The sequence below is a fragment of the Capsicum annuum genome, chromosome 3, assembly GCF_002878395.1.
Source record: "Capsicum annuum cultivar UCD-10X-F1 chromosome 3, UCD10Xv1.1, whole genome shotgun sequence".
NCBI lineage: Eukaryota > Viridiplantae > Streptophyta > Magnoliopsida > Solanales > Solanaceae > Capsicum > Capsicum annuum.
In genome coordinates, this window is record NC_061113.1 from 268,923,986 (window position 1) to 268,937,428 (window position 13,443).

The 13,443-nt window shown below is 38.4% G+C and overlaps 1 protein-coding gene across 1 annotated transcript; it reads left to right on the forward strand.

Annotated features, from left to right (window-relative positions):
• The first annotated feature begins 630 nt into the window (after window positions 1-630).
• On the forward strand, window positions 631-13,443 carry LOC107861690. The gene is made up of 11 exons (XM_016707006.2): window positions 631-992; window positions 1,505-1,633; window positions 1,724-1,906; window positions 1,995-2,094; window positions 2,193-2,220; window positions 2,783-2,825; window positions 2,935-3,087; window positions 7,869-9,786; window positions 9,931-11,341; window positions 11,940-12,023; window positions 12,976-13,443. Exons 2-11 carry the CDS (start codon window positions 1,575-1,577, stop codon window positions 13,038-13,040), a joined length of 4,044 nt encoding a protein of 1,347 aa, XP_016562492.2. The 5' UTR covers window positions 631-992; window positions 1,505-1,574; the 3' UTR covers window positions 13,041-13,443.

A 13,443-nucleotide genomic window follows, 5' to 3' on the forward strand; every position in this document is an offset into this window, starting at 1 on the left:
CTTATATATTTAATGAATTTCTCGATACAAATATAATGCGCGCGGAAAAATCATAGAGTTTCCGGGAACGAGAAACTCAATGCCATTATTTTTGACAACTTGGACTCGTGTCCTCTTTTTTCAATATTACATATATGAGAATAATGGTTAAAATTGAATTCAATTGAGTAGCATTAACTATCGATCTAAAGAAAATGAAGTTACATATCCTTTTTATTTAAGAGAATACCCCTTTGATATCCCCCTCCAAATTTGCCGCTGACCACGTCAATAGATCTTGAAGAAGAAACATATCCTAAAAGGTGTAATATAAATAATCTATTCTGATACAAATATTAATAACAACTTCTAAGCCTCTAACCAACTACAATAACACAATAAACTTTGAAATAAAAATGGAGCCAAAAGGAGTAATTTGAGAATTGTTGGTGTTGATTTTTCTTTCCTCAAAACAAAAATAAAACAAAAAAGTAATCCTCCATAGTGGAGTAAAAAATTATAGAATGGAAGACAACAAACACGTGTCGGTCCTTGATTGGTTAATTTGAAAACATCTACCCGCATAATGAAATTTCTCTTTTGTCTTTTCATCACAGTTAAAACATTAGTAGTACTACTTATTTTGTCCGAATAGCACTTCACTCAATGCCAATTTTTTCTCTCTCTACTGTATCTACTACTCCATTTTTCCCTCTGTAATAAACTGTGTGTCTTCTACATACTCCATTTTTTTTTAATTAAATAAATGAAAAGAATAAACGAAGAGAAATATAGAAAGTTCATTTGAGAAAAAAAGAGTAAAACAAAATCCATTTGTAGGGTTTTCTTTCAAATTTGGGAAAACCCATTTACTTCGTATAAATAAAAATTGGAGTCTTTTGATTTTTTAAGTGACATTGAGCTTAAAGAAACTAAAATGTCGGTTCGGGTATGACCCGGATTCGGCCGATCTAGACCGGAAATTCAAGATCTCCGCCTTCACATTGCCTTGGGTGAGTTTTGATTGCAACGATTGTCTTAGCATTTTTCCCCAATTCCTAATTGTTAGGGTTTTGTTGTTCAGTGAATGACTTGTTAAGACTTGAGTAAATTAGCTTTTGTAGAGAGAAAGATTGGATTTTTTTTAGCAATTGGAACTGTGTTTAAATGCCAAAAGTGGATCTGAAGGAAATGTGCTTTTTAGCAATGTACATTTTGTTGTAATCACATATTTTTTTATCAGATAAGATCTATCATCTTTTAAAAACTGTGGCTTTGTCCATTTTTAATTATGCTTATGAGACTACTGGATGTTACTACTTTGTCATCTTTTAAGATTTGAATTTTTGGAAGTGGGTTGTGCTTGTTGTGAGCTGAGGGTCTATCGGAGAGAGCCTCCTTATCTCTATGAGGTAGGGGTAAGGTGGGCGAACTCGCTATCTTCCCCAGACCCGACTGGTGGGATTACAACTGGTATGTTTTTATTGGCTGTGGTCGTTTTTCATTGTATTTGTCGGAAATGTAGGAGGCGGAGAGGTTATGTGAACGAAGCTAAAGGGAATACTGAGCTGTTTTATTGAGGGGGGAAGGAAAAGATGGAATCTGATTCACACCTTGATTATGCTGTCTTCCAGCTGTCACCAAAGCGGTCTCGGTGAGTGATAGATATACACTTTTGATTTTCGTATGAAAATGTACAATGAATGCACTAATAATTTTATTGTGTTTGGATTGGCTTGGGCAGATGCGAATTGTTTGTTTCTCGTGGTGGAAACACGGAGAAGCTAGCATCAGGATTGTTGAAGCCTTTTGTGACACATTTGAAAATTGCGGAAGAGCAAGTTGCATTGGCTGTTCAGTCTATCAAGCTTGAAGTTGAAAGGCGCAAAAGGGCTGAATCATGGTTCACAAAAGGAACCCTAGAAAGGTAGTGTCATTTGCAGCTTGCCCTCCAAAAAAGAAAGACGGGAAAGTGAAGAATGATTTGTTTTTGTTTTTTTTCTCTTCATTTGCAGGTTTGTGAGGTTTGTCAGCACGCCGGAAATTCTGGAGCTTGTCAACACTTTAGATGCAGAAATGTCCCAGCTAGAAGCAGCCCGAAAGTTGTATTCACAGGTGGAAAACACTGTCCTGTACTGACTGTTATCTTCATTTATAATTGACTGAGATTATCAGATAATAACGGAATCCACTTGTTTCTTCCTTTATTTCAGGGAACTGGCGATCAGTTTGATGGGAATGGTAAGTTACCCAATAACCAAATTTGAGCTTTCACATTTTGTATAGTACTTTATGTATGTAACATTAGAGCTTAGAAAAACAAGACTGTCTGTGCCGCTTCAAATTAACTCTCCCTTCTGCTAAGCTACCTCGCATCTCGTCTAATTTATCATCTCCTTAAACATCTGTCCATTCTCTCTTTTTGGCTATTTCTGTTTCTGTCGTTAGTATCAAATCACACTATTCATAAATTTCACCAGAAAGCATCTGCGGATACTGAATCATCTCTAGATTCTAGTTTTCGTCTTACTGGGGTCTAGGTTGGAGTATAAGCCAAGGTTAGGATTGTTGATTGTCAGAGATATGATGGTTTCAGCATGATGTTTTTGTCTGTTTTTCATGTAGAAGCTTTGCTGCCTGGCCTTGAGATTAATTGTTTCATCTTATTATATGTTGTTGTTACATTTAGGCATGAAAAGTGAAGACTGAATTTATAAAGAACTGTTTTGTTTAAGCCCACTGATTCTGCGTACCTATAGGAATGTTTATCTGACAATCTTTTTTGCTTTAATAATTAATCCAGGTAGTGGTGGATCTGGGGTTACCATAACAGCTGATGCGACAAAGTAACTTCCTTACTCTGCTTCATCTTGCATTCGTTGGTAGTTACCATTGATTTTTGCTCTGCCGCCTAGTAAGGATCTTCATTTCATCTTAACTACTACCTATTTACAGGAAGGAGCTACTGCGAGCCATTGATGTTAGACTTATTACAGTTCAACAGGATTTATCTACAGCTTGTTCTCGTGCAGTAGCTGCTGGTTTCAACCTAGAGACTGTATCTGAACTTCAAACTTTTGCAGAACGGTTTGGGGCCCCTAGATTGAAGTAAGATCTTGGTGCTTTGACTTTGTCGATAGATTTTCACAGCCCCACCTTCATCCCTCCCCGCATATCTGCTTGCAGAAGAATTATGGCTTGTCAAAGTATCGTAATTGTTGTAGTTTAACATATGAGAGCACTGCTGTTTGGATTCTCTCCCTCTGCCTAATGACTGGCCTAGCCAGAAATTTCGTGAAGGGTGTTCAAGCATTTGATCAATAATTATTATTTTTATTATTTTTAATGATTGGTTGCATTGAAAATTTTAAACTTAAACTATGCAATATTAGTAAATAATATTTTGGAAAGAGGGGCAAATATAGCCCTCAACTTTGTGATTTAAAACGGATACACCCTTGTTAATAACGTGGTGAAACTGATCTTTTAATTCCAAAAATGACAGAACGGTTTTAAAAGATTATCTCACCATTCTTTTTACACCTCCATACCCGACCCAACTTACAAAAATTAAACAACAACGACAACAACAGCAGCATACCCAGTATATTCCCACAGTGGGGTCTGGGGAGGATAAGTGTACGCGGTCCATACCATTACCTTAGAGGTGAGATAAGAGAGACCTTTTCTGATAGACCCCCGGCTCAAGACAAAAACATGCCATAAACGAAATAGTATAGGAAGAAGAAACAATAAGCATTAACGCACCAAATAATAACATAAGCAAGACTATCACCAAGTGATATGACAAACGATAACACACTCCGAAACAAGACTAGCACTATGACTGCTAGTACGGGTAACAAAACAAAGTCCTCCTACCTACTAGCAAGTACGCCTCCTTCTTACTAATCATCTATCCTATGTTGCCTCCTCCACACCTTCCTATCTAAGGTCATATCCTCGGTAAGCTGAAGCTACTCCATGTTATGTCTAATTACCTGCCTCCAATATCTCCAATATCTCTTCGGTTTACCTGTACCTCGCCTGAATCCATCCCTATCCAACCTCTCACACCTTCGCACTGAGGCATTCGTGCACCTCCTCAGCACATATCTGGACCATCTCAACCTTGTTTCCGCATCTTGACGTCCACCGAGGCCACTCCCACCTTATCTCGAATAACCTCATTACTAATCCTATATTTCCTGGTAAACCCACCCATCCATCGTCGTATTCTCATCTCTGCTACCTTCATCCTTTGGATGTGATGTGAGAGTTTGACTGGACAACACTCCGCACCATACAACATAGCTTGTCTAACTACCACTTTATAGAACTTGCCTTTGAGTTTCAACTTTAAAAACTCAATCCGTCTTTTATTCAATCATCACCCTGTTGACTTGGAAACTTGAGATTTTTTCGAGGGATTGGATTTTTCTAGTTGGGTTGGGAATGGAGGGGTAAAAAAAAGGGTGAGCTAATTTTTAAGGCGTGCGGCACTTTTGGAATTAAAATACTAGTTTTAGGATTTTTTTTTAATTTGGTAAATATATGTCTGCTAAAAAAAAAGGTAAATATGCACCATTTGTTGGATGGCGAGGGTATGTATGCACCTTTTTCTTTATGAGGTATATCCGCTCTCAATCACAAAGTTGAAGGGTCTTTGCCCATTTTCCATAATATTTTTGTACGAATAGATTTTTAAGAGAAAAAAGGTATGCCATATAGCCTTATAGGTTATAACCAATTAATGCTACTAAGAATTGAAACTAAAGAAAAAAAATATGCCATATAGCCTCATAGGTTATAACCATGTAATGCTACTAAAAATCGAACTTAAAAATGCTAAAACCACGACTGGGAATCGAACCTAGATCATACAGCTTTATAAGTTTATAACCAATTAATGCTACTGAGAATTGCATGTGAAAAAGCTATAAATCCACTACAAGGAATCGAACCTGCGCACATAGCTCACATTTAACCTTTCCTGAACACCCTTCACCATTGGGCCACCTCGCCTAGTAGTGTCAAGAGAGTTTTAAAATGTAGTATATAACCATGTTTAATATCATTTTACCTAACAGCACATTACAATTTTTCGGAGAAGGGTGTTAGCCTGACCATGTTAGCAACACTGTAGCTCCGCCGCTGCTAATGACTGCCAGGTGACCATTGTGTTTAATTTAGCTGGTTAACCAAAGAAAGGGGAGTGAGTTTTTGGTTCAGGATATACTTTTTGGATATGAACGTTTGGTGGTTAGGTGATGTTTGACTGAGAAAGCAAATAAAAAACCAAAGATAGTTGCTTCACCGGAAGCTTCTGTTCTCCGTAAGGTCCTTGATCTTGTCCAAATGAGACTTGTGTCATGGAAGCCAAACTTGACTATAATGTATCAATGATGGCCCAACAAATAGCAAGTTATAGCAATATGGTGCCCTTTATCCCGGGGTAAGAATGTATTTAAGTTGTAGTGGGTGATTTCAGAGTGATAAATATATTTCTAAGATCAACAGGACTAATAGTTTTATCTAGTAAATGGAGAATTTTGTACCTCTCTTTCCCAGATGGTAGTTTATTAGTTAGATTGGTATTACTATATCAGTAGTTAGATTCTCAGCATCTAGATAAAGCCGGTTCAAATTCTAGAAGAAGCTGGAGGGGTTCACGACAATAAACCGTATTTCCAAAAACTCCAACTGAACTGTCTCGGAGGTCCAGTGGAACACACTCTAGCAACATTTAAGAGACCTTAAAAAACATATCAAAGACACAAGACTCCTGTTTAATTATGAATGCTTCAACAAGACTGGAAATACAATGAAATTAAGAAACACGAGATCTGCCCTTTTTTTGGCCTAGCTGGCATAGTACACAGGTAATTTTATTCAAGGTCATAAGGTCTAGTATTCTACTTTAGGCACAGTAGTAGAATTTGTGCCACACTTTGAAGTATGATGTTGATGCCATCCAGTTTAATCATTGGATGAGATGACTTCCAAATATCCTTTTTCAAGTTCAGCTTCAAATACTCGTTTTTCAAACTTCACCAAATCATGTGCAAATGCCTAGGTGAGCAGGAAGTGTAGTGAGTTTAAAAACTCAAGGATGCAATTCTGAGGTCGAGAATGCAGAAGCGATATCAGATTTTCTTTTTGTTCCTACATTCTTTTATCCCATAAAATTGGAAGAATTACTCAGAGGCGTCCATAGGGATATTCACTTGACAGTTGAATTTAACCCTAAACTCTAGGTTCTTTCTTGGCTTGGACGAAAGTTTGGTTGTTACAATAGGATAACATTTCTTGTGCTGCTGTTTCTGTCAGCACCTCCAGAGATACATTCTAGAGTTGACTGCTGAGACCTAAAGAAACATAATGTTCTTCAGCTGCCTTTTGTAGCACTTTTGTGTCAAAGCCTTTGGTCGAGTCAATTGATTACACTAAAACTAGCGAGATTTATCAATAGGCAGACTATGAAGTACTACTCAAGTCAGAACACTAGGAATGGTGTCACAAAAAGGTGGAGAGATGAAAAGAAATTTTTTTATGTTCTTTTCTTCTGTCACTTAAATCACCGGATCAATGGAGATTGAAAATAATGGAGAAAAGCTGAGCTTTCAAAGCAAGCTTACCTTTTTTTAATAACCGAGAAATCCAAAGAGTCAGTGGTGCATGGTTCAAAACTTGGTGGGTAATGGCCCCGTCCCTCTACCTTTCTCCACTTACATACCAACTTTTTATTTGCGACAAGATACGTACTAGTGATGTGCGCCTTCTTCGCACAGAATGCGCTCCCAGCCTCCCACTAGATCAAAGCCTTGGGCATGGCTAAACACCCACATGTATTAATACTATGCGAAGAAATGTAGAAGAGAAATGCCATTGCTTAACAAAGCCTGTCTGTTGGCACTCTGGTTAAGTGCCTATTTTGCAAACATATTTGTGGCCAATATTTATGAGAGCCTCTACATTGTTAAAACTTATTTGAAGTAGAATCGGAGGTGGTGGTATGGACTGCGTACATTTTACCCTCCCCAGACCCCACTAGGTGGGATTACACTCGGTATGTTGTTGTAAGCAGAATCGAACTCTAAACCACTTTTAGCTTCAAAACTTAACAAAACCAATATCATTGACCTATTCCTTGTCTACTTATTTGAAAACTAGTACTGTATTATTTTTTCTCATTGCATATGCAAATTTCTATGTACACCTCTGTCCTTTGAATTACTTTTCCGCTTCGTGTTAGGGTCATGGATGCAAATAATGGAGCTTAAAAATTGATTAAAATATATCTATTGGGTATATGAAAAACAGCTTCTTTTTAATCAAACTTGTTAATTGTGTTCTTTTGGTACAAAATTTGTTTTATGTGTGAAATATTTTGTTTCAATTGGATTTCACTGTGGTTATGTGCATAGTTTCAAGAAGAGATTATTGCAATTTGTAACTGAAATTTATATTACAAATGTCAATTAAGAATTGTAAAACCTTTAAACTTACGTGATTATTATTATTACTCCCTCTGTTTAAAAAAGAATGACCTACTTTCCTTTTTAGTTCATTTAAAAAAGAAATGACCCCTTTCCGCAATACTTCAATTTACTTTTCACATGCCATGTTTAGGACCACAAGATTAAAGGGCATTTTGGTACATTTGATACAATTTTAATTTAAGGCCACAATATTTAAAAGTTTTATTTATTTTCTTTAGGTCATTCTTTTTGAAACGAAGGGAGTATTATTTTTTGAGAAAAGTAATAGTTTTGACTTACGTAAGTTTTTTTCAATTATTATTTTATCTGAATTATATATATTTTTGTAGATTTTGGAATTTTTTTTGCATTGAAAAACGACTGATAATGGATCTCTTGTTTTTACAGGGAGGCCTGCAACAAATTTTTAACGTTACAGGAGAGACGGCCAGAATTGATCAGCTTACGTGAAGTATCTGGTAGAGACGATGGAGCCGTACGTTGTTCTTATGGATCCGACATGTCTATTGATGAGGACCCCATTACTCCCGACCAACTACCTACTGGGTCCCACCACTCTGCCGGCTCTGAAAAATCCTCAACGTGTCAGCAACCAAAACCCAATGAGTTCAGCGTGGAACCACCAGAAGAGCAGAGCAAAGAAAAGGAGAAAGAGGAGGGTGAGGAAGAGAAATCCACAGATCAAGCAAAGCTGAAAAGGCGGCTAAGCGTGCAGGAGCGTATCAGCATGTTTGAGAACAAGCAGAAGGAGAATTCTGGGGGCAGCGGGAAGATTGCTGTGGCGAAAGCCCCAGAGTTACGTAGGTTGTCATCTGACGTGTCGGTTCCGCCGGTGTTGAGGAGATGGAGTGGCGCCAGTGACATGAGTATTGATTTGGGTGGTGACAGGAAGGATAATGAGAGCCCTGTATGCACACCGTCTTCTATCTCTGTTTCTCAGTCCAAGTCCAGTGAGCAGAAGTCATTTAGTTCTACTGGTGCAGCAAGTCTTGAGAGATCAGATGTCCAAGATTCTCCCAGGACCAGGCCAAACTCAAATTCAGGTGGCCTTGATGTTGATCAGGGCCGGGGGAAGAGCATGTCAAGCTCACATATGAGCAGGGCTGGGGATAAGAATATGAAAAATCAACCGGATATTGGACGGCCATTCTCCACTTTGCATATGGGTAAAAGTGCTGATGTTGGTATGACTACTAACACAGACTTCAAGAGTTTGCAAAGCGGTAAGGAGCTTGAGAGGAGCAAAGGACAAGTTAGTCGGGGTAGTCTACCTGAGCAATCTGGAGCTGTGCAGGCTGAGATTTGGCATCAGAAGGAGGATACTGGATCAATTGATCATTTGGTTTCTAAGCGGGATAAAGCTCCTCCTAGGACCACGGGGGTCGCTGCACAGTTGGATAGTGGTTCTACATCAAGAGTTACTGAAACTTCTGCTGCTAAAGTCCTCGAAGGTAACTCACTGAACCTGCAATCAAGATGGAGATCACTTTCTGAAACTGAGGAAGTTGAAAAGGATGAGCTGTCTCCATCCGATAAATTAGCAAGTTCTTCTCAATCAAAGGTCAAAGAGCTTGGACATGAACCAATGAAATTTAAGAAACGAGGTGGTGCAGCTGAACTGGTTAAGAAGGCTCAAGATAGGGGGGATGAGATCATGTCTGGAATTAGCAAAGCACTGCTCTCAAATAAAGTGGTTTTGGAGGCTGAGGAGGGACTTGACTCATTTTTGACACCCCCTATCGAGCAAGTTCAGAGGGTACGACAGCCCAAAGCAAACCAGGAAATGAATGATGACTTGAAAATAAAAGCTAATGAGCTAGAGAAGCTTTTTGCTGAACACAAATTACGTGCTCCTGGCGATAAATCTAATTCTACCAAGAGAAGCAGGCCAGGTGACGTGCAAAGCCGTTCAGCTGCTAGTTCATCCTATAGGAAATCTGTGGTAGATAATAATAGTAATTTTAGGATTTCTGACAGTTACATGTTTAATGAACCTTCCTCAAGTTCCAAGGATGTTCTAAATAGGAATTTCTCTGAACTAAGTTTTTCGGAGGGTTCTCGGGGAAAATCCTATGAGAGGTATATGCAGAAAAGGGATACAAAGCTCAGGGAAGAATGGAATTCTAAGGGAGCAGAGAAGGAAGCCAAACAGAGGGCTATGGAGAATAGCCTTGAGAGGAGTAGAGCTGAGATGAAGGCAAAGTTTGCTGGATCTGCTGAGAAAGACAGTATGGTTTCAAGTTCCCATCGGCGTGCTGAGAGACTCAGATCATATAATTCGAGGTCTATTCTAAGGAGAGACCAGGTATAGTTCCTTTTCTGTTCTGTAATACATATATCAATACCACCTACAGATATATAAAGTAGTCGTTTCTATTACTTGTTCTTTTTGTTGGTTTGGTTCTATTGAGTTACATGTACTTGACCCTGAAACAATTTGTTTTGGCAGCAACAATTAGTTTTTGAGCAAAGTGATAACGAAGAAGATATGTCTGAATTATCGAAGCAAAGAAAATATGGTGAAGACAGATCTTTCAACGAAACATCCTTCGGGGATGATGCTCGTAAAAGCACACGGGGTAAGAAGCCTTTACCTGTCAAAGGTTTGTCTTCGTCCACACCTCGCACCACAGTAGCACCTGTTCCGAGGTCTTCTGGAAAAGCTTCCAATAATGCATCAGGTAAGCGGAGAATTCAATCGGAAAATCCTCTGGCACAGTCTGTCCCAAATTTCTCTGACATGAGAAAGGAGAACACCAAGCCTTCTTCCACAGCTGGTAAGACAACTCGTTCACAATCTAGAAATTACACCCGTAGCAAAAGCACAAGTGAAGAGGCATCCCTTATCAAGGAGGACAAATCACGAAAATCACAGTCCTTGAGAAAAAGCTCCGTCAATATTGGGGAATTTAGGGAGACATCCACTTTCGATTCTGATGGTGTTGTTCTGACACCTCTCAAGTTTGACAAAGACGACATGGAACGGAGCATCACCGATAAATTTCCAAAGAGTTCTGGTTCAAAGACTTTGCTAAAGAAGGGTAAGGATATTGACTTCAGCTCTAGAAGTGGTCTGACTAAGACAAGGACTTCTGCTGTATCCAAGATTGTGGACGACAATGTTGAGTATGATGATATGGTATTTGAGCCCGAAGACTCCGAAGGCAGGGTCCCTGACGAAGAAGAGGAAGAATTTGAGAGCATGACGGCCGAAATTCAGGAAAACTTCGATAATGGGGAACCAAGACTGAGCCATGACTCAGAGAAGTTGGAAAACTCTGGATCAGAGAATGGTGATGTTTTGAGATCATATTCTCAAGCGAACTCTGCTTCAGAAGCTGTATTGCCTTCTATGGTCTCTAATAAGTTGTTATCTGGTGGACTTGTACAAGATTCACCTGGAGAAAGTCCTGTCTCATGGAATACACATGCTCATCACCCTTTTTCTTATCCTCATGAGATGTCTGATGTTGATGCATCCGTGGACTCTCCTGTGGGAAGTCCTGCCTCCTGGAATTCACATTCTCTAAGTCAAACAGATAGTGATGCAGCTAGAATGAGGAAGAAATGGGGAATGGCTCAGAAACCTATGCTCGTGGCAAATTCTTCTCATAATCAATCACGCAAAGATATGGCCAGAGGATTTAAACGGTTTCTGAAATTTGGGAGGAAAAATCGCGGCACAGATAATTTGGTTGACTGGATTTCTGCTACCACTTCTGAAGGAGATGATGATACAGAAGATGGACGTGACCCTTCTAATCGATCTTCAGATGATTTAAGAAAGTCAAGAATGGGCTTCTCTCAGGAACATCCATCTGATGATAGCTTTTATGAGAACGAGTTTTTCAGTGAACAAGGTGAATAATGTGTTTCACTCCCTAAACTAACTATACTTGTTTCAATATGGTGGATATTTATTGCTGCATCAAGAACAACTTTTGATGTTCAATTCTGTTTCTTGAGTTTGGCAGTTCTTGTTTTTTATTTTTTTGTACATTAATTATCCAGAAAACTTGAACTGCTAGCACACGAGAGTCGTACAGATCAGTGTGCTGTTTTGTCTATCTAGGGAGGATAGGAAAATTCTTTTACATAAAAAAGAAAGAATCAGTAATGCCGTTACCTTTCCCAAAAAAAAGAAGAAAGAATTGCAAATGTTGGGAAGCTACGGAGACCCACAATTATAGCTTTTTATCTGCTATTGCTGGTAGTTTTGCAAATGGTCTTTGTGTAGAGAAAGAAGCATACTAAAGGAATTTAGCAGTGGTGTTTGAAGCTAAGTTCATATCTTAAACTTGGACAACTGGAAATGAGATTGTTTGGGGATCTTTCAGCTGGTTCTCTTGCTTGTCACTTTGCTACTGATTCTATCTTTTTTTGTTTGTTGCTCTTCAGTCTTTCAACTTCAGTAAAGAGATTTTTCAAGTCACTAACCCAATGCTTCTCTTCTGGCAGTTCAAGCGTTGCGCAGTTCAATCCCAGCACCTCCAACTAACTTCAAATTGCGGGAGGATCATTTATCAGGGAGCTCAATAAAAGGTGACCAGCTAGTTTAAGAAGTTAGCGCTTCCTGTCTTATTGCTTATGTTTTGTGTTTTATGTTTTGTGCATAATGCAATATCATCACGTGAAGAAGTTAATCATGGCTTCAAGGAGAAAAATTAAAGATAAGAAAGTTTAGTAAGCTTCTTGTATTGACCTATTTGCAAGTTAGCTCCATAAAATCGTCATCACAAACTATCATTTCCAGTTTACGCATTAGGTCACAATCACTTTCACACTGTTCACTAGTTCAATAAAAGATTTCAATTGGTTACCAATATAGGCAACACAAAGCATCATTAAAGACTAGATGAAACTAACGAAAAAACTGACTTAATAACACAAGAACTCCATAACCTTCTTTTGTGGTCTGTCTTTTTCTTTTTTTAAAGGTCAAAAACTCTATTGATCATTTTTTTGTGGATTCGGATGGGATTTCTGTCAGTGCCGTTGTTTGTCCTATCTTGCTTAAACGCCATTAAGGTCAGTCTTGACTTGAGTCGAGGGTCTATCGGAAACATGCTCTCTATCTTCACAAGTTTGGGATAAGGTGGTTGTTGTTGCATTAGGTCACAATCCTGACTTACATTAAGAGATAGAACATGGAAGAAAATATAAAGCTTCTTTTTTGGTTTGGGTTGGTCAAAGAGTACTCCTCACATGGTTCGTGGGACTATTGGTTTTGACGCTTCGTTTTGGTTAACACATTTTGTTGGTGTTTGCTCCTGTAATTTAAGAGATATAATTGTTTTCGTCACCATTTTAAATTGTGTGGAGTCTATCTAGCCTTAGTTTGAATTCTGAATGGGACTATGACTTCGACTTAACAAATTTAATTGTAATTGGATCTGCAAGGTGCATATATGGAGTAATCACTTCAGGTATTTGTAAATATTTTAATGCTGCAGTATGCACTCTTGACTTTTATCTGCTCCTAATTATTTTACAGCTCCAAGATCATTCTTCTCCTTATCGACATTCAGAAGCAAGGGAAGTGACTCAAAGCCAAAGTGAATATCCAAAGCAATAGATAGCTAGCTATGTTAAAAGGATAAAGTTCTACCAATTCTTGGAATTGCCTTGATTGCACACAACTTCAGACAATATTTCGAAGCAAGAGTCAAGGTATAGATGACGGTACTATTATCTAAATATGCTGTATACTTGTACTTAGTAATCATGGGGCTTCTGATGCCTTGCTTGTGCTTAGCTGTTTCTAGTAGTTGTCCCAGAATATATGTTGTATATTGTCTTGAGAGGACAAATGGCGGAATATTAATGTGGTTTTGGTAGTCATAGCATTCTTTCTTATGTTGCTATATATTTTCTCTTTATTTTTTGGTAAATATCAGGAGTTAAATTTTGTTCTATCAAATATTGACAGTTTAGAAGGGTGAAACTGTGTAATTTTGCTGCC

Bases quoted from the DNA above. Each gene is read 5' to 3' on its own strand.
- LOC107861690 (XM_016707006.2), top strand. From the start codon at position 1,575: ATGGAATCTGATTCACACCTTGATTATGCTGTCTTCCAGCTGTCACCA. The intron at 3,088-7,868 runs GTAAGATCTTGG...TTGTTTTTACAG, and splicing joins TTTGGGGCCCCTAGATTGAA to GGAGGCCTGCAACAAATTTT. The intron at 11,342-11,939 runs GTGAATAATGTG...CTCTTCTGGCAG, and splicing joins CGAGTTTTTCAGTGAACAAG to TTCAAGCGTTGCGCAGTTCA.